Here is a 24,922-nt window from a genome sequence, read left to right on the forward strand (position 1 = left end):
CATTAGCCGTCCGGGCCGATAGATTGCGAGCCCAATAGACCCAGACGTATGCGATTGGTTTCTCATATAAAAGTTGCATATTAAATTCCTTCACAGGACTGTGCCCCCCAAGCATGAAGGAGGGAAGGAGTGAAAAAGCAGAAAGTAGAGAAAGGAGTGGAAGAGCAAGAAAAAGGCTTTTTATGAGAGGAAGGCAGAGAGTTGGGGAAGACGAAGCGGGAAAGATAATGGCAGCAGAAAAGTAGCTTGATGGTAGAAAAGACAAATGGTGATGTCACGTATTTAATAGGTCCGCGGATATTGGGCGATGAGTGCGACCGTACGTCCATTTAATCAGTATTGCTTCCCAATGAAGATTTCTCTCTTGTTTTGCTCCCACTCCCCCCTTCCTCTGTTCTCAGCCGTTCTCCACATGCTAACGACCTCTCTAATTGTTTCCAAGCTCATTAAGATGCTGATGTTTTAATAGTAATTAATCCGTCATTTGCCTACATGCAAACACGGGCCACTGAGGTTTGTTCATCGCTGCTTCAATACACTGATAACGCAGTAGCCTAGTCAAAGGAGACAATATCCTGCTAATTTAGCTCATCACTGTTAATTGGTTGTTAAGTGCCTTTAATTACCAAGCAGGCTTTGGGATTTAGGTCGGCAGAAAGAGGGGGATCACCGTGATCGTCCCCGCCGCCGTGATGGATCTGGTGTGAACTTTGGAAAGTGGAATAAATGACCAAAGGGTTGAAAAGAGATGCATGTTGACCCTGTTCTGTTTCCTCTCTCCTCATTTCCTTTCTTCTTCCTATCCTTCCTTTCCTCCGTCCTCCCGTCCCTTCCTCCATCTCCGTCTCACTCCCTATCTCTTTCTCCATGATATTATTAACTCATTAAGTTTTTTTCATTATTTTTAATAAAAGATGAGTTATGGCTTTAGCCTCACTGTGGCAGCATCCCCCCACACCCTCCTCCTCCTCCTCCTCCTCCTCCTCCTCCCTCCCTTCCCTTTCAACCATTTACTCCCTCCCCTCCTCCTCCTCCTTCTCCTCCTCCTCCTCCTCACCCCCCTACATTTTCTCCTTCCTTCATGGCCATATTGTGCCTCCTCTGATACATTTGACCCTTGAACTGCGGTTTCTGACCTCGGTGTTGCTGGTTACAACCTTCTGGCCATCTTCTTCGCTTTCGCCACAGTCACTCACGTCTATCAATCATCTCTTTTTTCTCATAGCGCTGAGCAGTCTTTAGATGGCATTCATAAGATTTATGATTCATGATTCCCCCTCTTCCGTGTGTGTGTGTGTGTGTGTGAGTGAGAGAGAGGGATGGAAAAAGGGAGAAAGAGACAAAGAGAGAGACTGCAGAGAGAGAAGGAGAGGGGCTTGTCGATGACACAGTTGAATAATGACAATATCTATGATTGATAGCTCATACAGAGCTAGCCGGGTGTGTGTACTGTATCTGTGTGTGTGAAAGAGAGTCCATATGTTTTGTTTCCCCCCACATTAATCTGATGTTAAAGAAGCAATGATGAATGGTTTTCATGTAGTTTGAGCTGTCAATGGTCAAGAGATGGAGACGGGTAGCAAGTGACCAGAATTACCAAGGGACACATAATGTTTATGTAGGAATAGAGCGACTCAGGGAGATGAAAGCATAATAAATGTCCTTCAGTTAGAGAGGACCAACTCTCTGAGTTATTAACTACTCTGGTTTCAGCCATGAAAACCCTAAATGAAACATTTACTGCATCTGTTTGTCATTTTCTTCTCACTGTGAGTCAGATTCTTTAAAAAGCCTTTTTAAAGGCACTTAAATGATACATTGTTTGTTATTATGTTAATAAAATACCCACTGCTCGGTACATGGAAAGAGTTGTTCACTGTAATCATTCCTGCTTCAAGAAGTAATCCCTTCTAGCGCTGCTACACTGTAAGTGATGGGGGACAAAATCCAGTCCTTGACGTTCAGCCGAGTCTTCATCAGTCTGTAAAGCCAAAGTCAAGTGAAAGTTATAGTCTCTTTAGTGTGAAAATCTTCTTTGTGTTTTGAGCCACACCGGAGCGATACATCCTGGTCGTCGTCTGTCTGTATTTTTCCCAACCCTAATAACAATCTGCCAGGCTAAAGATATGGTCACATTACCCTTCTGTTCAACTAAATTGCCCCGCACAAAGCCAGAAAAAGGACATAATGTTCTGTTTCTGATGCGGGTAATAGATAAATATTGCTCAGAGCAATCACAAACAGTGTTTAAGAGAAACGCTACAATCTGTTGTCTGGTATTGTGATACTCTATAGTATGTATAATGTGTATAATGTCACTATAGTGATGAAATACGATGGAATAATACATTCTACATTTACAAACACAGTTCTTCAGGGTTTTCTATTGGCTGATCTCGGTCAAAGTTGAGCCGCCTGGAGATTGCACCGAATCAGAAAACTACTAACATCTAATCACATATAGGGGAGACCGGGGAGTGTTGTAACACTGTCAGTTTGACCAATCAGAAAAGACCGCAGTGATGTCATCAGTATCGTACACTCTCATTTGCTTTTCGAGCTCACAGGACAAGCGGCATGTCTCTGTGAGCAACATTATGGATTTTATGACCAAAAAATGTATAAGGTAAAGTTAAATTTCTTATCAAGATTATTTTTCACCTAGCGTTCATTGTATTGTATATACAATAGTTTACAGTTACAAGTAACAGTTTTCTCTAGTTTAATTTGGAGCTTTGCATTTATTCTAATTTCAAACCAGTGGGCAACGTGGTCTGAAAAGTGAAGCCAATGCGGAAGTGCCTTAAACTTGCATTCTTTCTAACAGCCAGCAGGGGGCGACTCCTCTGGTTGCAAAAAGAAGTCTGATTGTATAGAAGTCTATGAGAAAATGAGCCTACTTCTCACTTGATTTATTACCTCAGTAAACATTGTAAGCATGAGTTTATGATCTCAATCGCTAGTTTCAAGTCTTCTTAAATACAGCATGATGTTCATTTAGTAAATTATGGTCCTATTTAGAGTCAAATAGACCATAAAGCAGGGGATGCTTTAGAACATGGCTACCTTGTAATTGACAGGTCGCTACCACGGCGTTGTCTGGTCTGGGAGTTGTCCATGTTTTTGTCTTAGAACTTTAACCCTTTGACAGTGTGTTTTTAGTTTATGAAAGTTAATTATAACATTTTGGTCGGCAAAATGTCGTATTCAGCGTTCGGTTGTACTTAGCTCCACTCTCCCGTGTCACTTATGGGGAGTAACCCTCCCTGCAGAATCCTTTGAGAGCTCCAATAGCAAAGCAGAGCCTTTTGCAGCAAATCTAACTGTAAAAGTGCTAGACGTAAGTGTCTCTTTATGACCGAGGACTGTGTATTTTGTCTCTCATATATTACAGTGTAGTCAAGCGAGAGAGGGATCACTTCCTAGCACAAAGGAGGGATGGCGAGAGTAAAATCTGCAGTGAAGAAATTCCTAGTTGTTATAAATACCAAATAAATGTTTCCATGTGGTTGAATGGGTTGTAAAAACCTCCTCCATCACTTGTTTCCAGCTGACATGCAGATGGATATTATGTGCACTATTGTGTCAGTCCTCCAAGGAAATAGCTTGAAGTATGGAGAAGGTTAAGTGTTAATGTGGCAATAGTTTGAGGCAACGCGTGCTGACAGCTGTGATGAATTGTTTCCAATGTACTTGCGTTACCACTCATACGGTGTTTTCTGCATCATCCCACATGATAATCCCTATCCATATTTAACGACAGACTGTATTGCCTCCAAACATAGCAGTATATATTATATTCTTTATTTAAGCTGCCCTTTATTCGTAAAGTGTGGTTGTTTGTATTTTGGAGGAACAGAACATACCAGTTACTTTTACAGTATGATACAATACGTACATTTGCCAGCGTTATGCCACTGAATAAGCAACAGTACAGACAAAATCTGCATTCTTCAAAATAGACACATAACACATTTCAACACAGTCCACATAAAGTTTAATAAAAGTCCATTTATCAGTTTTTCCCTTCTATTCTCTAATTTTGAGAAACATCCATTTCCATTTACTTTGTCCAGGTTGAAGTTGTGATACTTTGTGTTTCCACTGGAGTGCACTCTTGAGTCAGCATAAATAATGTAGTTCATGAAATTGATGACCACCAAGTTAATCGGCTGGTCTCATTCAGTCCTCCAGAGCTTTGATACTATCCACCGTTAGTTTGAGAGCATATCAGGGCCACATGTCGCCCTGTGTGATAGTTGGATGCAGTGGAAGCTCCATCCACGTAGACGCATCATCTATTTGTTCGGTCCTGGGTGGGTAGAGGCCGGCTGTGTTTTGGTTCTTGCTGATGAGGTGTAGAGTTGCTGAGGTCCCATTTTCTCCCATTTTTGTTTGTTGAATTATGGATAGAGTGGTTGCTAACAGGTGGAGGAGACACAAATCAAAAGAGGATTCAATCACTTTGGGTGTACAATATGCGGGGAGTAGCTCCTACTCTGATAGAGATTAGTCAGTGCTGCATCGACAATCTCATTCAAAACAGGCTTCCACTTTAAAGGGATAGTTTGGATGTTTTGAAGTGGGGTTGTTTTGAGGTACTTAGTCACTGTATTACTTACAGTAGATGGCTGTTGGCATGCCCCCAGTTTGAAGAAACAGACAGCTGTACCAGCACGGGAGCAAAGCAATACAGTGCTTTGGACTGGGGCAGCAGCGAAACCTATTTTAGCCACCTAAAAGAAGGGCTCACCTAAAAAAAATCAATATCAGTTTAAGTGTGCGCTATATTTAGAATATTTTCACCGCTTTATCTTGCTGTCAGCCCTTTCTTTCTCCTTTACAATGGGTAACTGAATTGAAAGTGAAGCTTATCTATGCTCTCTCCAAAGCAGCCTGACTCCATTGACAAAGACAGTATAGAAAATATTCTAAATATAGTGTACACTTAAAATGATATTGATTTTTTTAGGTGAGCCTTTCTTTTAGATGGCTAAATGTTTTGCTGCTGCCCCGTCCACAGCAGTACATTGCTTTGGTTCCATGCGGTAATTCTGGTCTGTTTTTCCAAACTGGGGACGTGCCAACCGTCATCTACTGTAGGTAATACACTGACTATTGATACATACCTCATACAACCCCACTACAAAACACCTAAACTATCCCTTTAATGTTTTAGGTCTGACCTAAAATTTAGGAGGCATGATGGGTGCTGGAGATGTGCACATACAAGAATATTGTAACACTCATAAACTGCTGTTATAGTACTTTTTAAGAAAAACTTTCTCATAGTTTATTTTTATCTGCATGTTTAAAAAAATCATAATAAAAAAAATAAATAATAATTTATAAAAATAATTAAATAAATAAATAATAAAATAAAATAGATTTTTGATTTGTCAGTAAATGCATTAGTAAGTTAAAGATTGAAACAAATAGATCAGAAAAAAAGTAAAACAAAATTAACAAAAGATGAATAACAATAAATTATATTAGCTGTAGAGAAATCCTTCCCCAATTCAAGACAGTAGTTTTAAGACGTAATGTTATCTTTCTGTCTGAGTACTGTGAGGATTTCTCCTCTCAAAGATATGACAAGGCATCATTTGTCAGTTATTTTTAACCATATCTGGCTACTGTATATCAGATATGACAAATATCATAAGACTGTGGTTATATTGGCTGGCATGGCGAGTTGTGGGAAGTGTTGTTTGATGTTGCACTTTTAATGTATTTAATGTAAAAGTGTGTCACTGGTCTCAAGATTGAATACAACAATTACCAGGCAGCCTTCACAATGTATTGGTAATCACAAAGAAAAAAATACTTTTGTTGTTTTGTTGCTGTAACTAATACACACTTTACAAAGCAGCAGAGCAAACCACTTAGTCGAAACTGTTCACAAAGTACGAACAAAACAATGAGAGCAGGATGTGAAACTAGATAATGTATCTCCTCCGTGCTGAAAGCACATTTCTTGGCCTGAGAAACATATTGCCATATGGCCTGATGCACCGTGGATGACACAGTTCATTTGTTCTGGGCCTGACCTGGTCTGTGGGGGTTATAGGGATGTCTGTGTGTGTAGATCTACTTACGTGGTGTATTATGGGTGCTTCTACTGCGGCACTGAAGGCTTCCAAATAGAGGGGCTTTAAATCTCTGTCCGTCTTCCATCGTCGGTATGTTGCTCTTTCTTCTTAGGCTGATGGATTCTGGTTCTTGGTTGCAACCGCAGTATTATAGTGAACGCAGCACCCACCTCACCAGCACAGGCTCAGCACGACCTGCGCTCAGATAGAGGAATGAAAGAATATATGATCGATGCAATTACATACTGAGAGTGAGGTGTCGCATAGAGCCAGCGCAATGCACTGATTAAGTTCCTTTCTCACAACAATTTGGATGTAAAGTATCACTCTGTTTAAAGCATTATATTTGATGAGATTTGAGTCATGACTCTGCATGCAAGAACTCCATTGCTGACATGAACATCTCTGCATGATGTCATTTATTGTTCATGAAGCATAACATAAGTAGCCTATATGCTGAATAATAATTCACCTTTCATTGCCATTGACATCTGTGGCAGTGCCATTTGCAAATTGGATAGTTGCTGGGGCGGTCCCGCTGTTCATTTCTTGAAGCATTAAGTTTTGCTCTGTTAGACCTGCCCTGCAGGTGGCAGGGGTGTGGCCACACAGCAGCGTCACCTCTGTAAGATGGTCTCTGGCTGAGAGGGGGAGAAGGAGAATTAATAACTGGAGAACGTGGGATAATAACATGTAATGTATTCACACTGGTTGCAACATTTTGTTGTTTTGGTCAGAAATAAACGTCCAAATCATTCTGAAACTTAAGGATTGTGCAGCTTTACCTGTGCACTTTTAAGGTACAGTGTGTAGGATTTGGCAGCATCTAGTAGTGTGGTTGCAGATTGAAACCAACTGAGTACCCCTCTGCTCACTCCTCCCTTTCCAAGACTGCCGTAACGTGAGCTGCCAAGTGCAAAACCGTGTTAACGCCGTCCCTCGCTCAGAGGCCATCCTTACCATAATAACACTACTTTAGGAGCACGGAAGTCAGACGGCGGCTGGCGGTACCGCGGTTTTGCACTCTGCGGCTCACGTTACCGCAGTTTCACAAGCGTGTCGGAGAACTACGGTGGCCTTAAAGTAACATAAAATAAGGAAATGCTCTCGCCAGAGCCAGTGTTTGGCTGTGTTTGTCCTTTCTGTGCTACCAACCTGCTGTCTTTCCCAAGGCCTCAAATACCGGCACTTTGTCACGGCCATCAGCGTGTGATACCGCCGCACAAGGCACCCTTTCGCACCGGTATGAGACGCACCAGGCTTTCCATTAACTACAATGTAAACCCATCCGTGGCAATACTGAGGGAAAGTGCTATGGTGACTTGGTTTAAAGAGCGAAAGAGACACACAGGTCAGGCTTGAGCTAAATGGTTTTGTTGCCTAAACCTAAGCAAGTGTTTTTTGTTTAATTCACAACGATAAGCACGTTTTTACTGCGACCCAAAAGTGACGCCGAGGGGTCAGTATATGATGAGTTGGGATGAGAATTTGTTGGTGCTACTGTAGCAACATGGCGGAGCAACATGGTGGACTCCAGGAAGAGGACCCTCTCCCTATGTAGATATGAAGGGCTCATTTTAAGCTAACGAAAACACAACGATTCTTAGTTTCAGGTGATTATACACTAATGAAAACATAGTTATGAATATTATACTCCATTTCTGATAATAGATCCCCCAAAATGTTACACACTGTTCCTTTAGGCTCTCTATGGCTTTACCTGTTGTTGCAGAGGGAGACGGCTGCCGGCTCCTCCACCCACTGTAAGTAGGGCATCGACATCTCAGTAGATGACTGTAGGCCGACCTGAAGTCCCTGTTGAGGGCTCCATAGAGGATCGGGTTGAGGGCTGAGTTGGCGTAACCCAGCCACAACACAATGGGAAATTCTGGTACTGTGCTGGGGTCTGGATGCTCCTTTAGGCCCAACACTGTGAACAGGATGAAATACGGCAGCCAACACACCACAAAAGCCCCGATCACTGCTGCCAGCGTCATTGTGGCTTTGTGCTCCCGCAGAGCCACTGCTGTTACACTGGAAATCACCGTGGTACTGGTGGAAGGATTGTTCCTGCAGTTGTAGGTTGTGATGCAGGTGGGTCGGGCACTGATAATGCGCTTGGCCTGCGCCCGTGCAATGCGAAGTATTTGGAGGTAGGTCCAGCACATGGCCAGCAGAGGCAGGTAGAAAGTGAGAAGAGAGTCTGTCAGTACGTAGGGTCTGTTCAGCTCAAAACGACACTTCCCCTCTGGAGCCCAAGGCCCGTAGTTCTGCACCGTACCGTTAACAGTGTTCCACCCCATATGAATGGGCAAGAAAGACACGGCCACAGACACCGTCCAAACACTGGCCATGGACACGGCAACTCTCCATGGCAACACCAGTGAGGCGTATCTCAGAGGCATGGTCACTGCCAGGTAGCGGTCCACGCTGATGGCCAGGAGGGTGAGGATGGAGGCGGTGCACAGCATGACGTCCATGGAGATGTAGAAGTTGCAGAAGGCCGGGCCGAGCGGCCAATCGCTGTTGAACTGGAGGAGGGCGGAGAAAGGGAGGACCAAGAGGCCGAGCAGCAAGTCAGTCACTGCCAGTGATACGATGAAGCAGTTGGTGAGGCAGCGGAGGCGACGAGAGGCGCAGACAGCCAGGCACACCAGCACGTTACCACCGATGGTCAGCAGGATGAGGAGGGACAGGATGACACCCAGCATCACTTTTGACAACATTATCGCTGGCACTTCACTGGAGACAATCTGGTGACGTCATCGCTGGAGCTTTATGTGAACCATTTGTTCTTTTCAGTTTTAAACTAGATGAGAGGTCTCGGACATTCACGTCATAAGCCTTAGGCTCACATATACTTTGAATACTCATTCAGAGTTTTTAGGTGCTTCCATTTTTGAAGGTGCATACAACCTAATCTCAATGTCTCCATGGTCAAATGAGACTTCTTGTGATCCCCCTCTCTCTCTCTCTCTCTAGATATTCCTCTGTCCTAGCTGCTAATTCACTTAACTGTTTGCTGTTCTTGCTGGACCTGAACCACAGCTTTCAACTCCTCTTTGACTTGACCACACCAGCGTTTCCATTTACACTCGTGACAATATTCATCAAAAAAGTATTGCAAGTTTGCCTCTTGACAAATGCTGCTACTGAGAATTGCAGATCAGCACTATGCTTGGCTGTTGAAATGTCTGTGACGGCTGTTAAACAGCTTTCTGTCTGTGTGGCTGATTCTTGGAAGTCCATGGCTTCACTTTGGCTTCAGCACCATCTTCTATGGCTGTAGTGACACCTAGTGGACAGAGAGGAGAAACACAGTCATCAGCACAGTATTTCCTCTAGTTTCAGATATTGCACAGCTGTGCTTACACTTACACTGATACTTCCTTTTTGTTCAGTTATAACTGTGACTTGTTAAATATTACTTTTTGATTATTTATATTTAGTTAATGATAATTTAATAGTTGGTTTATTACAATCCCTGTGATAGTTTATACTAGCCTAATTTCCATACATTAAAACTATTTTTGTAGCCTACAACAACCATAACTGGATGAACATTTTAAAAACCACTAATGGATACATTCTTGTTACTCTTGTTTGACAAAATATTGAGACACAGTATTTTATCAGTGCATGGGTGTTTGTGTGTGTGGTTAGTATATCTTTGGGCATACATGGCATCTGAACCTCTTTTTTTCCATAATGGATTAATACAATATACTCAACGCAGAGTATTCAAAATATTTTCATACAAACAGAGTCACAAACTATCATGAGGATGGAGAATAAAAAGAAATCAAGTAAAACAAAACGGTAGCTATAAAGACAAAGTACTGACTTGGCACCAGCTTTGTAGGAGCTAGCTGATAAAAATAATAAATTAGTAGCCACTGACAGAATGATTCACAGTGTGTTGGAAAAAGATATAAAAATATGCTTTTGGAACCAGTAAACTCTGAAGACTTGTGTTTAAAAACTGTTTTTATTCTCTGATAAGTTTCCGGCCAAATGCGTGATGAATTTCAAACATTTATCTCGAGATTAAGCGAGAATGTCTAACTAGCTGATCAGTGGCCAATGTGGCTTCATTTGTAGCACCAGGAAAGGACTTGCTCTTGTATCTATCTTGCAAAAAATGCAAAATCTTACCAAGTATATTTGTCTAATGACTAGTCAAAATATCTCATAACACATAATATAAGACACAATCACCTAACAACTAACATTTCAGTGAGATATAAGGACTTGTTTTTAGACAATGCACCTTGAATGTCTTAATTACTGTAACAAAATACTATTTATAAGCATTACAGGCTTAATACGACGCACAGCACTGAACACCTAATACTAGTGAAATATAGCTCAAAATGAGTTTTCACAGCTAATTTCAAGATCTCTTTGTTATCTCAAAAGGCCTAAATATCGCATCTCATTTCAAGAAATCTTAATTTTTTTTATTTGTTCCATTGGATTTTTTTCTTATTACAAGTAAAAGTAAAGCATTTTTTAAATTATAGTGGCTTTTTTCCAGTACATCATGTATTCTCTAGTCCCTAACCATCTCAACTACATACCTAATCACAACCTAAACGTAATTCTAACATTTCTATTCTAACAACAATTTTAAAACCAAGTCTTGACCTTCAAACAGTCCTTTAAAGTAGCATAGTGATGACAAAAATGTCTTAATGCAGAAATGTCCTCACTACGATGGTTTAAAACTGACATTGGTCCTCACAAGGACAGCTATACAAACACACACATTCACACACAAACTAGTTTTAGTTCTGGCTTGCAGGATTGCTGATTTCTGACGGTAAAGAATTCAGTATGAGCGCACCATAGTAATAGTCAATACAGTCACAATTAGTATGATGTACCATTATAAGTCGTTGTCAAATGCAAAGGCATTTGTTACTATAACGTTCAGTTATTTCATGTCGGCCGTTTTCTTACAAGCAAAAATCAAGCTGTCGTTTTAGACAGTCAGCTAATGGGAATTCCAATCCGTCTATAATAAAACCACGAGCCAAGACAGTAGTTTGTTTAGTGGAGGACAAGATGTGCAACTGTGTAAACAACCAGCATGGCTGAGTATCTCTGAGCAATCTGCAGCAGCTGAGAAGAAGCAAAGACTTGTTTTGGTTTTGAATATGATAAACATTTTGATGCAGCAAAGCCTTCGATGTAAGGTTTGATCTGACTTATGAGAACAAATATGATTAGAGTGAGTGATAATAATATAGGGCTGTCAAAGTTAATGCGATAATAACGTGAAAACGCAAATTCGTTTCAACGCCACTAATTTCTTTAACTCATTAACGCAACTTACAATTTTTAGGTTGTAGCGGGCTCAGTTTTAAAGCTAGAGTGAAGATACTGACATCACATGAAACTAGAACATGTCATACTAGCTTATTGACAAAGACACTAAATAACACTCCAAACTTATGCCAAATTTTGGGGATGAAAAACTGGCACTGACATTTTCAAAGGGGTCCGTTGACCTCTGACCTCAAGATATGTGAATGAAAATGGGTTCTATGGGTACCCACGAGTCTCCCCTTTACAGACATGCCCACTTTACGATAATCACATGCAGTTTGGGGCAAGTCATAGTCAAGTCAGCACATTGACACATTGACAGCTGTTGTTGCGTGTTGGGCTGCAGTTTGCCATGTTATGATTCAATCATATTTTCTTATGCTAAATGCAGTACCTGTGAGGGTTTCTGGACAATATCTGTCATTGTTTTGTGTTGTTAATTGATAATAAATATATATATATATATATATACATAAAGCAAGCATATTTGTCCACTCCCATGTTGATAAGAGTATTAAATACTTGACAAATCTCCCTTTAAGGTACATTTTGAACAGATTCAAAATGTGAGATTAATCACGATTAATTATGGGCAATTATGCGAGTAATCCAGATGAAATATTTTAATCCATTGACAGCCCTAATAATAATATTATAATAAATATAGTTAGCTAATAATGGCCATAAATAATAAATAACATATGACATGTAAACATAATTTCTGCTAGCTTGTAAAGTAAATACTTTTCATAAACAACAAAACAGCAAAAATCCTTTTCTTGTGGATATTGCATGGATATTATTATGCATATTTGTTTCTTACATAGACCTAATCGAGAGAGTTACAGAGCATTATTTGTCCTCTGTGAACTTCCTTATTAATGGCATGCCAGCATGAGTTTTTAATGTGTGCTTGGTGGAATGAGGCTAACTACTTGATAAGTGTGTGTGTGTGGAGTACATGTGTTTGCGTCAGAGGGTGGTGGGTAATGTTTGCTCGTCTATTTTCTAACACTGTAATGGATATTGGGACATTTGCCAGACTTGGTCCAGAGTCGCTCACTTATCACCTCACAGAGAGAGAGACGTAGAGAGGTGGACACGCTGGCTTCACATTAAGACAAGAAGAAAGAATATTAGACTGTATAATTAGACAAAAAAAAAAACACAGAAAGAGAGGTTTTAATTAAATCTGGGTCTAGGGAAACCAGAGCACCATCTTCTAATCTTGGCTGCTTTGTTCTGTGGACACATTTCTGTCACCGACTCACTGCCTTGAACTTCATCCAGAGCAAACACTGATAACACGGCCACTAACGTATGAAGTGCAGCTCTCAAATGCCCATGACATCTCGGCCTTTATATCTGACAGAACCACAGACTGACTCGCTGTGTGAGACCACACATTTTAACTGTTTTCATCATCAAAATCCATCTCTCAGTCACTTTCTTGCTTTGTCCCACACAGAAACACACACTCACTTGCTTACAGAATGAGTTTTGACTCAGATCCATGGAGCCTGTGAGGAATGTCCACATATGGACATGTATTATGTTCACTAGAAGTTGTTCGAATAACCTCGTCTCAACTCTGTGACATAATATATATAAGTCTGTGTGTGTGTTCACACAGGCTATCTGCCCTCAGCCAAACGCATTAGCTCCTTTTCCCATGTTACAGTGCATGTGTGTGAGAGCGTAACCATAGTCGTTTCCTGTTTATTTTTGCATAAACATTTGTGTTTTAATAAAACCTTATTAATATACAATCCTGCCTTCTCACTTATCAAGAATTGCAAGTTAGCACAAGACTTATTTAGTACAACTAAAATGACTTACATGCATTTTTAATCTATCAAGTCTCAAGCAGTTACAGTAGAAAGTCCCAGTCAAAGTCATTCACCTTAATGTTGCAGTATGATACCCTCCATCATTCATTCAGACAGTGTGCTACTTTATTACTGACCATCTGTTTTCTCTCACAAACTTCTCATTAGTTGTGCCTAATGGAAAACAACGGCGAGTGTTACTACATCTGTATATATAATCACAGACACTCGCATGTCGCCGTGCATGCACACACTCGCAAACAACCCCAAACATACGTCTCAGTAATGGATTTTGAGGACTGTAATGGATCGTAATGACTGCTGAGTGCTGCGTGTTCCACAGGATTTAAAGGCTCCTACACTTTCAGAGGGTTTCTGCAACAGAATGCTGTTTCATGCTTTCAAGAGACGACAAAAAGGTCGCACGGGTTTGTGGTTTTGAGGACAATGCTCGAAGGGGTCATCCTGGGACAGGTCTGTCCCTGCGTAACACCCAACAGTTGGTGGACATATTAAGTGGTTGATTTTAAGGAGCTCCTAGACAGCTTCCTTTTCCTCGTCTCCTATCTTCCAGCTCAAGAGCGATGCAAATGAGCTGGAGAAGCTTCATTCGGCCCCATCGAGACCTTCCATTACTCAGTAAGTGGTCTGGTGAAAAGAGCCCAATTTGAGTATTGAGATGAAAGGCGGGCAGAAAAAGAGCTTGGAACAGTGGCTCTTTACCAGACACGGTCTGAGCTCGGAGATGAGTTATGAGGTTATTTACCTCTCAGCTGGGACTCGCTTCTTGATTTGAGATTCTCCAAATACCAAGTGTTCATTCTGTGACCGTTTTTTTTTTTTACCAGCCAGATGTGACTTTTTAAAAAACGAAATAAACAGATAAGGCTTTTCTTAAGCCCAATTATAAACCAAAGTAAACACGTCACAAATGCAAAGCAATGTGTTTGAATATGTTTACACAGAGTCAGGAAATTGATTCATTCTCACATCAGCTCTGAATTGTCAGCAGGGTGTGAAATTAACTATTTTTGTGCGTTTGCTGCAGACTAATTGCAGAAACAGGAAATAACTAATTTATTCATTCACCCTTTCATTCAAGCTCAATCACAGTCAGCGTATCTGCCACCTAATGGTTGGTAGGAGGTATTGCAGTGTCCCAAGATGACTCACTAAAACCACTTGCCTCGTCTCTGCAATGCTGCTGAAATGTGTGGAGGGCTTTTACTGTGCTGCGAGTACACACAGTGACACCGTGCACTTCTCAGATCAAATGATTTTTCGGTAGTGGTTGGTCAACTGCAGGCTGTTGGTTAAAAGATTATAGATAAACATGAGAGTGAAACCGGCTATCTGAGGATTATTCTGCAATATTCTGAACTTTTTTAGCAGAGATGTAGATTGTCTATTCTAGATTTAATATACGTAAAAGAACAGCAAGAAATCGTTAATAAACATTTAATTAGTGAGGACTGTCATACTGAAAAGGCCAACAGATGTTGAAAGCAACTTTTGTCTCCCTGCATCAGAGCAACATAATGCAATCAGACATCTGAATGCTTCATTTATCCTAATCTAATTCAATTGAGCAAAAATACTTGGCTCACTCACTTCCTCTGCTTTTGCAAAGAAATCTATAGCCGTCTTCATTTTTCTGAAAGTGCCGACGCCTGCGTGTGTGTTTGTGGATGTGAGTGTGTGTGTGTGTCTTCCTGTTTGTCTTTGTGTTTGTCCTTGACAGAAAGACCCGGAGAGAGAGAGGGGGAAGTGGTCTGGGATGGTGGGTTGCTTGGTAACTGTTGTGCGAGACTTGAACAGCGGAGGGAAGCTGGGGAATCTTGACAAAGCGTGAAAATGAAACACACCAAGCGACAGACGTGAGGGCAGGCAGGTACACAGATGATGGAGGCGGAGGGGGGGAGCAGACGCATGAAATATGCATAGAAACTACCAGCATGCATTGCTGTGTCACAGACAAACAAGTTCAGGTCACATGGGGGTAGCGGTTGCCCTCAATATGTCAGTCATGCCTTCACCGCACCTGTTATGTCAACATTACAGCTTCCATGTACAGTATGTGGTCCTTCAACTTAATAGATGTTAGTAGACAGACATTGAGACGTTTGTAAGAAAAACACACACTCGCACAGGTCCAGAATCAACACATTTCCTGTCTTATCTTACAGACGTACCTTCTATTTAAATAGGGAACTGCTCAGCACCACGTACAGTTCCCTGACCTAGTCATGACACCTAACCACATCCTCTGATTCTTCTGGTGGCTGCGTCGGCTGATACACACATTGCAGATTGACTTTCGTTGCTCACTTGGGTTAACCTTCACAGTTTGAGCTCTATGAGTAATGATGTGCAACATTTTTGCTGTAATACATTTGCTATTCTTTAGGCTACTATAAAGCAAGGAATCTCTCTCCGTCTGTATGCATATTATTCGCATATCTCGAGAACCGCTCATTGGACCTACTTCACACTTGGCAGGTGTATTGATCAGGGCCCAAGGGAGTCTCGGATCCTTTTTTTCCCTGGATTTTGTGGGGTCAAGACAAATCTATCTATATAAGCCACACCCATTTGCGTCTAGACAGATTTTCCACCATTTAGAATTTTGTCCAAATCTGATTTTTCTGCTACTCCTCCTACAAATTTTGAGCAATTATCACCAAATTTGGTACAGATCATCTCTGGACCAAGCTGGAAAAAGTTCCTTTTTTTTATTTTTGCTATAGCTGGCCCTCGAAATTAGCTAAAAAACACTGTGGGCAGGGCTCATATTACAAAAAAAGTCATATCTCCTGAACGCTTTGTGCTATTTGGACCACATTTGATGGACGTACGTAGATATGACTTCTGAGTGTTTGTGGCAAATTGTGGTGCCATTTGGCCAATGTGTGGCACTGTAGCAGCATCATCTATCTAAATAGAAAGGAATCTCTGTCTGTGTATGTAAGCTATATACAACTGTCCTTCGCATATCTCGTGAACCGTTCATCCACTCAACTTCACACTTGGCGGGTACAAACAACCATACCACGGTTCTCAACAACGTTGCAAGCAGCACTTCTGGGGGCCAAGCAATCGGCCCGTAATAATAATGCTTTAGTGCCAGTTCATAAAAGATGTTACATTTCTTGTTTTAAATATCTGATGTCAGATAGTACTTCTCCAGGAGAAATATGTTTTTTTTTAGCTTTAGCAGTGAAAACCACAATTTCGTAACATATAAAATAGAGAGCACCGGCTCCAGAAACTCAAACTTTTATCAACATAAATAAGATCCCACAGTGCCTGCCAGATTATTTGAGTAATCTCTCAGGAGGGCACAGCAGGAAAACCACAATGAGCATTTCTTTTCTTGAAACATAAATTAATAACAAAATCAGGGATCTTGTGAATTGCTACTCTAAATAAAATGAAATTCTCTTGGAGGTCTTTATTAGTTTTAATTTTGATCAGATTTCCCCAGTAGAGTGGGGGACTATCATCATTATATTCAGACTGTGAGCGAGTCAGAGAAGTCTTATCATAATGAACCATTCATATCTGCTAATTTGACACCCATTGTGCCAAAGTACAAGGAAATGAGCAAAGAAACACCATCTCCTCTGCATTTTTCTGGTCTGAGTATTATGCTATTTCTCTTTATCTTTCTTCATGTCTATCTATGTGTGAGGATCTATCTGTTTATCTACATGTCTGTCTGGTTGATGTGTTTCTATGGCAATTCACACTGTATTTGTTTTAACAATATGAAACACGGAAAGGTGAAGTTCAAATGTAGAACTACAAAATTTGACATGGAGCAACTTGTGAAAGATAAATTACACACGCACACAATAATCTCACTTCCGCATTTTCAGTACTGATTAAATGACCCCTATGTATATTTGTCATTGTGCAGAGTTCACATGCTCCCACCAGGCTCAGCGTTGACTCAGTTCAACTCTCCACAACCACAAAACCTATGAATTTGAATCTATAAGCTTTATAACCACAATTACAAAATAAGAAATAAAGTGTCAAACATTCAGAGCAGGAGCTGATGAGTGTTCAGGACAGAGGTCGTATGTCATTAACCACACACATACTCATTATCTAAATTATATCTCTATCTCTATCTTTTACTTGATGACCATGATTTTCCTCTAATCTTGTTTGGCTGCTGAAATGCATCCCAGTAAATCAATACAGACTTAGAGCAAATATTGAGTCAAACTTAATTAAGCTGTTACACCACAAACACAGCTGGATGGTTTTCACACACAACCCATTCAAATTTAATGACACATTAAGTATATTTCAGCAAGTATAAAGTAGGAATTGATCAACTCACCTCAGTGCTGCTCTTCCTTTTCTGAGAACGTCTGCCCCCGCTACTCTGCTCTGCTCTGCTCCCTGAGAGTCTCGCTCACGAAGTGTGTGCATAAAGAGTGTGTACTGTAAGTGCGTGTGGGAAGGAGAGGAGAGAGAGAAAGTGAGGGAGCAACAGAGACTCGCTCACAGCTCTCTCTCTCTCTCTCTCTCTCTTTCTCTTTCGCTCTCTGTGTCTCCTCCTATTATTCATCTCTATGACTTTAGGGTAATTTGCTTTTGAAATTATTTTAATAGCTCCCCCATTCTCTTATCATGCCTTCTAACTTGCTTGTGCCAGCTGCTGCGATAAAGCGGTAACAAAAGTGTTGCCTTTGGAGACTGGGCTGAATAATCCAAGCAACCTGTTGCATTCAGGCTTAATGGAATCGCTGGCAAATAAGTCCAGTTTGTAGTGGGCAGAGACACAGGAAGGCATGGTATCCATGCATGCATCATTTCCTGTCTTTTTAAGATTTTTTTCTGTCTCATGCTGACACAAATAGGCTGCTCTCTAAACTTTAAACAGTTTAATAATTCTTTAGAGCTTCATGGATGGATGGCTTTTGGGTAAATCTATGAGAACTGGCACCAGTTTCTCTGGCGTGATGTCAATGACCCGATAGGTCACAAAGATTTCTAAATCAATCTCTCTATTTCTGGTGCAGCAGCCTTTTACTCAGCCTTTGTATCTACTTTCCATGTGCTTTGGCTCCTGACGTGGCTTCTCTATCATTTCCTATGTCAATTCATCTTCTGGGCTGCAGCAGGCTAACATTCATAACTCATTATCGCGTCTCTTTTCATAACTTTTGTCCGTTTTTTTGCCTCCCTTTTCCTTATCATCTCCGTCTGTCTTTGGCTCTGTCTCAGTTGGCCTTGTTCATATCTTAGCTGGAGCTGAATTATATCTTTTTGTGCCTTTTTTGTCCCTCTGCCTGCTGTCTCTTTTTATCCCTTCATCTGTATATCGCTTCATCTCTTGTTATATCAGTCTGTTCACTTTTTTCTTTCCAGCCACCTTTTAAGCTCCACCCTTCTTTCTCCTTGTGTCAGCAACAAGGTTCCAGTTGTGTTCCACTACACACAACTATGCGATAACATATCTTTCTTTATCATTATTTCTTTCTTCTCACCTTCTTTCTTTATCTACCTGCCTGTCTTTCTCTCACTCTCCCATTCTGAGGCACACAAACTCTGTCACTTATTTTCAAGTGTCACCTCCAACCCTTGCACATTAATGTTTCTAAGCTCAACTTTCTGTCAGTGTTGAAATCCACAGTGTGTTGACAAGCTCTGTTTCCATAACAACATACCCTTAGATGTTTCTGAGCTAGTGAAGATACCTGATTGGCGCTCCCACCTCTGGGTCGACAGTGCGATGTCTTTTTATGTCTTCTAATTAACACCATAGTTGGGTGTTCCTTGGCTGTGACGCCTTTGGGCCCAAACGTTCCCATGCAAGGCAGAGTAAGGAAAGGGACCAGTTTATTTAAATTGGTAGTGTGAAAAGGCAGTTGGCAGTGATACCTCAAATTCCATTAGCATTGTAATATAAATCTGTATTATGGGAAGTTAACAACAGCTCCCAGTCTAGGTCAACAGTGTTTAAAATATGCCATATCTTGATAAGATAAGATGAGGAAATGCCAGGGGAATAAAACAAAAAATGACTAATGATTTAGAACTCTATACCACCCTCTGTCGGATCTGCTAAGTAATGACGTCATTTCTCAGGAAATCAGCCATTTGTTCGGCGTGTTCGCTGCAGGCAAACAGGCAAGACAAATTTGGCCAATAAATCAATTACTGATGTTACATATGAGGATGGAGGGAAAAAAACCTGTCTAAATCCAAATGCTTCTCAAATGAAAACTGGCAAATGGCATTTTAGAGCAACAAGCTAAAGGGCTGCATGGTGGTGCAACGGTTACTACACTGTCGCCACAGCAAAAGGGCTGTATAGGTTCAAACCCGGCTTGGGCCTTTCTGTGTGGAGTTTGCATGTTCTCCCCGTGCTAGCGTGGGTTTTCTCCAGGTTCTCCGGCTTACTCCCACAGTCCAAAGACATGCAGGTTAATTGTTGACTCTAAATTGCCCGTGGGTGTAAATGTGAGTGTGAATGGTTGTCTGTCTCTATGTATCAGCCCTGTGATAGTATTTTTTTATATATTTTTTCATCACCCTCATACCTGTGGCATCTCAACTACCAGTTCCACTTGTTAGTAGTACTTCTTACAGCAGATACCAGAATTTTCCTACTGGTTATTTTATAATCTATAGGTAATATGACATAGGCCTGGCAGAGTTTTAAACTAGTTGCATCCAGTGGGGCAACCTCTGGGGTCTGAGAAGTGAAGCCAATTGCTGTCCTCTCTATAATGGTGGTGATGACAGGACCCATGACAGAAAATTACAACTAAATAATACTGTCGATTTTTCTTCAGCATTTTAGGGTAAGCTAATGTTAATGTGTGGTGAAAGCTCGGCTCTTCAAACGTCCAGTTTGGACAGCCTCATTGGTTGAGCGCCAACCTGCAAAGCAGACTTTTATATTATAAGTGCTACTTTGATTGTCCAATATAGGCAGATTGAAAATGTTAAGGACATGGAAGAATGGTCACAGTACCTTTATTTACTGTTCTTGGGTTTAGCTTTCCACGCTGTCCTGTTCGACTGATTTAAGTCATCCAGATTTTAACTCGGGGAAAATTTATCTCAAGTTAGACTCTAGTTATTCTTTAACGCTAGGGTTATAGAAATGTCTTAAAAGGATTAGAGATTAACTTTTGTAAAATAGTTCTTAAAGGTGCCAAAAGTTGAGTGTTACTCACCAAAAAGCATTGTGTGTATCCTTAAAGCTCTAACACAGTCATTCCCAAAGACTGCGTTTGGACCCACAGGTGGGTCGCAAGAGGTTTTTATTAGGGTCGCCAAAAAAATTTGCAGAATTTCTTCCAGTCTTTTAACATTTATATCTGCAGTACACATTTGAGCCACATGAGGGAGCCTGAATGTTTGTATTGTTCTGATAATTGTAGCCTACTTATAACATTGAATCGAATATGAAAGACGAGCATAACATTCTGTTTGTTTTACTGATGAGACCTGCAGGATAGTAACTGGGTGCATCAAAACAACCTGCCTTTATGCCCTCTCTGGCATCGCTCCCCCTGACATTCGCAGAGCAGTCATTACAAAAGCAGAGCGCACAAAGCAGGCCAATGACAAACGGCACTCACTTCATGAGCACCCCGCTGCCCAGAAACGGCTCAGCTCCAGGAGCAGTTTCCTGGACACCACTAAAGTTCTGGAGACCATCCCAACTGATGCCAGGATTACTGAATGGAAGAACCAGTGGAACAGCCTTGGCAGCCAGACAACCCAATGGATGGAGAGAGGCATCACCCCAGATGAATGCCTCAATTCCGGCCACGATCAACCTTGGGCTGTCTGGAAAACACTGGACCGCCTGCGGGCCGGCGAAGGACGCTGCAAGGTGTCCATGAAGAAATGGAAAATAACAACTTCCGATGCATGTGTGTGTGGCGAATCCCAAACCATGGAACACATCATGAGATGTAGCCAAGCTACACAATGTATCAAAGATGACCTAGCCGAACCTGGCTGGTTTACCTGTTCAAGAGAATATAAGGTGATGTGGAAAAGGCAGTAAAAATGGCCAGGAACGTTCATTTATGCAAAAATCCGCTCTTCTAATGATTTATAGATGAGGCCTGTTGTGAATTGGGTCGCAATGCTTTGTCATTTTTAAAAAGTGGGTCTCCTGAAAAAAAGTTTGGGAAACACTGCTCTAACAAACATTTTGAATGCATTCCCTTCCTCATGAAACATTTGAAAAGCTCATTTTTAAGTAATTTAAATCCTGCATTGTTTACATCCATGTTTACTTGTTAGGAGAGTTATTCTTCCCTGTCGCATGCACCTGCATGAGATAGACAAACAGCTCCATAGCGCTATTAGAGGTCAAAAACTCCACAGGGAACCTTTCATTCAGGTTGTCATGCTGATGATAAAACCTGTCACCAGTGAAGGATGATTTTTAGTTTATAAAAGGAGTGTTTGAATGCAAAATGTTACCATCTAATCCATAATATAGTAAAAGTCCACTTGACCATTTAAGAGTGTTGTGCATAATCATAGCTAAGGGAGTGGTCAGTAATAATCATAGGTTCTACAGTATGTGTTATGGATGGCTGCTGCCAGTTGTTATTAGCTGCGTCCAAAATCACATACTGTGCACTACATACCCAATATGTGTACTATCAACATACTATTGTGTCAATAAACAGCGTATGTTTTCGGACACAGTGAGCAGTAATTTACATCGTCACTTCCTGAGAGCCTCTTTGCCTTGGAGACTGTAACCATGGTAACCCGTGCCAACCTCCTGTGACCAAAACGATGAGAATCAAAGTCTGAAACTAATTTAAAAACTAAATAGGGAATGGGAAAGTCGGCCATTTTTGGAGGATAAAGGGTAAGGCAGCCATCTGCTGGCTTTTTACTGCAAGTGTCAAAAGATAACACTAAACACTGCATAGTGAATAAGATTCAAAAGCTGAATTGTAGTATATAGAGCATACAGTCAGACACAAAGATTACGTTATGGATTTCATTTTGCACGATACCGGTAGATTAATTATGCAGTCTTAGCCGACGTTTTGTTAGTATTCAGTTAACATAACATTAACTAGCTTATCTTTGTCCGGATGCTTGTGTAGTTGGCATTTGGCTTGTAGATCTTAATGTCATATACATATCCGTTTGTAAACTGGACATCGGCCTCCAAAGATGAACATGTTTTGAACTGCTGACAGGTGTTCACTAATGCAAAAACAAATCAGGGACCGTAATGGGTGGCACACTGTCGAGCAAAACAAAGCAAATTCAGAAACGACTTAACATCTATGTTATATTATGTATTTTCGCTATCTTTACAGTATTTGGTGAAAACAACAGCTGGAGTCCAGATGCTGTTTGAGCTGCTGGTGTGTTTCTGCTTACTGAAGAGACACAAATAAGCACTCTCAAGCTGATGACAATTTTCTGCATGCAGGATCACAGCTGCAGTCCTTCATGTTGTTTTTCAACTACCTGAGTGGAAAGACGAATATCCAATGAATTTAATATTCTTGTTGTAAATAAAATAGAGAAAATATGAATACTGAACACCTGTTGCGCAACAGCTCTAGCAACAACAGTAAGACAGATTACCATCATCACCGTCTCTGGAATTGTCCAATGTTTCAAAAGACAAAGATTTTTCATAAAGTCAGAGATTGGTAATCAGATGACAAACACCCTGTATTACAAATTCAAGATTTCTTGTTGTTTTACTGATGACCAGCCCACACAAATGTCATTTACTGAACCTGAATTAGAGAAAATTTGCTATAATATGTGTATTTATAATAAGTTATCCCTTTTTTTTAATAGTAAATTCTTGTAACATATGATATAAGCATTTTACATTCATCATTTTTGAAAAAGATCTTTTGGAAAAATCCAATTAATACTGTCTGGTCTGATCATGGTGATTTCTGCAGTCTTTCTTGTTGTGTAGGTATAGGAGAGAGCTGGTGAGGACAAAACAGGGTTCAGGTGGAGTCATCTATACAGGAACTCAACATCAAGCAGTGATGCTACGTCTTCAAACACTTTGGACTTCACAAGCTTGAAGGATGATGCACAAAGAGACGAGGTGAGGGTACACAGTGTGAGCTGGCAGACTATCGATTGAAGTTAACGGTTCAATGACTCTGTACACCGTGTGGTTTCCAGTAATGAAGTTCAGATTTGAGAATAGGTCACTAATATAACTTGATTTCTATCACATTTTATAACATATGCATCTTAAACAAAAACATGTTCAGGCCCTCTTCTGCTCTAATGAGAAGTTGTGGGTAATTTTGCACACTATATATATCACGGTTCAACCCTTCTGTAACAGGAAACATTTTTTACATCCAATTATAATAGAGATAAATAGGCCAATCCACGAAGTCCAAATGAGCAAAATGGAGACTTCACACACTGCGCAGGCCTGTGGCCTCTGTAGGGCTCCACCTTGTTGTACTCACTCACTTCCCCTTAACGGCCTGAAGTAAAGGAAGAGAGGAGAGACAGAAGAGGAAGAGAGGCGAGGGGGGATGGGCCTGTTGCTTTCATTTAAAGTAAAAAAAAAAATACAGAAGTGAGAAGTTTAGCAGACACCCTTTTAAAACACACAGAGAGAAATAGTTGGTGAGTCCGAAAGACAGGATCCAGAATAGAGCGTTGGGCTGCATGCAGTCATGGCTCCTTGGACGAGGACCAACGTGGAGCGGTACGGTGTAGGTAAGTCAGTAGGTGCTCACTTTTGTGTGTCTTTGTGTACATGTAAATGCACATGCATGTTGCTATAATGTCTCTCTGCTTAGACGTGATGGTAAACTATCCACGCTGTAAATAAGAAAGAGAAAAATAGATGCTCATCACTTCCTGCTTAACAGGATGTGAGCAGGTGCTAACTGCCTCACACAACTTCAGGATGTACACACCAGATGTAATTCCCCCAAAAGAACTAAAATCCTAGAAATCATATTCACCATTTACCTTCAATGCAACAGAATTTATGAGAGCTACAGTGGATTGTGTGGGGGATAAAATCGTAAACAAAATTACCATACATCCTAAACTAATGGAGAAATGAGTGGCAGTTAGCAGGCAATCTTTATGCATTACACATTATGCAGCGCATAAATACAGAAGCAGGAAGATTAATAATTCTCGGAAATGACAGTTTTAGGTGTGGAAAAATTGATTTTGGCACCAGGAACAAATCCTAGACGGTTAAAGCGTAACTTCTCAGTACAATCTGTATCTTATCTGGTATGTGGGTTGAATATGGCCGAGTTGATCAGCATGTGTTTCTGTTAGATATGCGAGACGGACACAAATTTAGCAAGAATACAGATTTCTGGCTTCTAATACAGAAAGCAGAGATTCACTGGCCTGTTGCAGACGATGCATTGATTCATCAGTTACTTCGGCATATAGTTTGCATTGTTGAAAGTGAGTGAAAACAATTACGTTTTTAAGTTGTTCTACCGCTTTATATAAAAAGAGTGATGTTGGAAATGGCAATGAATTTATATAAGCCATTTTGAATCAGTTTCTAATGAGATTACTCAATGAAGTGTTGTTTATCTACTGTATCTAGACTAAATATCTTCCTGCTCTGTGTAAGACTACAACACAGGAAGTGGAGGAAGAAGGAGGGACATATATTCTTTTTGC

At 40.8% G+C, this 24,922-nt stretch overlaps 2 protein-coding genes across 2 annotated transcripts in view; one reads left to right on the forward strand and one right to left on the reverse strand.

The window, feature by feature from the left end:
- Window positions 1-3,980: 3,980 nt before the first annotated feature.
- hrh2a (histamine receptor H2a) lies at window positions 3,981-17,832 on the reverse strand. Its single transcript, XM_074648822.1, has 5 exons — window positions 17,604-17,832; window positions 7,813-9,387; window positions 6,565-6,733; window positions 6,099-6,287; window positions 3,981-4,421 (listed from the first exon to the last, which is right to left on the reverse strand). The coding sequence occupies exons 2-4, from the start codon at window positions 8,816-8,818 to the stop codon at window positions 6,278-6,280; spliced, it is 1,185 nt and encodes a 394-aa protein (XP_074504923.1). The 5' UTR covers window positions 8,819-9,387; window positions 17,604-17,832; the 3' UTR covers window positions 3,981-4,421; window positions 6,099-6,277.
- Window positions 17,833-23,713: 5,881 nt separating this feature from the next.
- dock2 (dedicator of cytokinesis 2) overlaps window positions 23,714-24,922 on the forward strand; it is a 115,450-nt gene continuing 114,241 nt past the window's right edge. The window contains exon 1 of the mRNA XM_074648823.1: window positions 23,714-23,980. Coding sequence (XP_074504924.1) covers window positions 23,938-23,980 — 43 coding nt within the window. The 5' untranslated portion in view covers window positions 23,714-23,937. The remainder of the gene's footprint in view (window positions 23,981-24,922) is intronic.

The sequence above is a fragment of the Sebastes fasciatus genome, chromosome 10 (genome assembly GCF_043250625.1).
Source record: "Sebastes fasciatus isolate fSebFas1 chromosome 10, fSebFas1.pri, whole genome shotgun sequence".
NCBI classification, from domain to species: Eukaryota; Metazoa; Chordata; class Actinopteri; order Perciformes; family Sebastidae; genus Sebastes; species Sebastes fasciatus.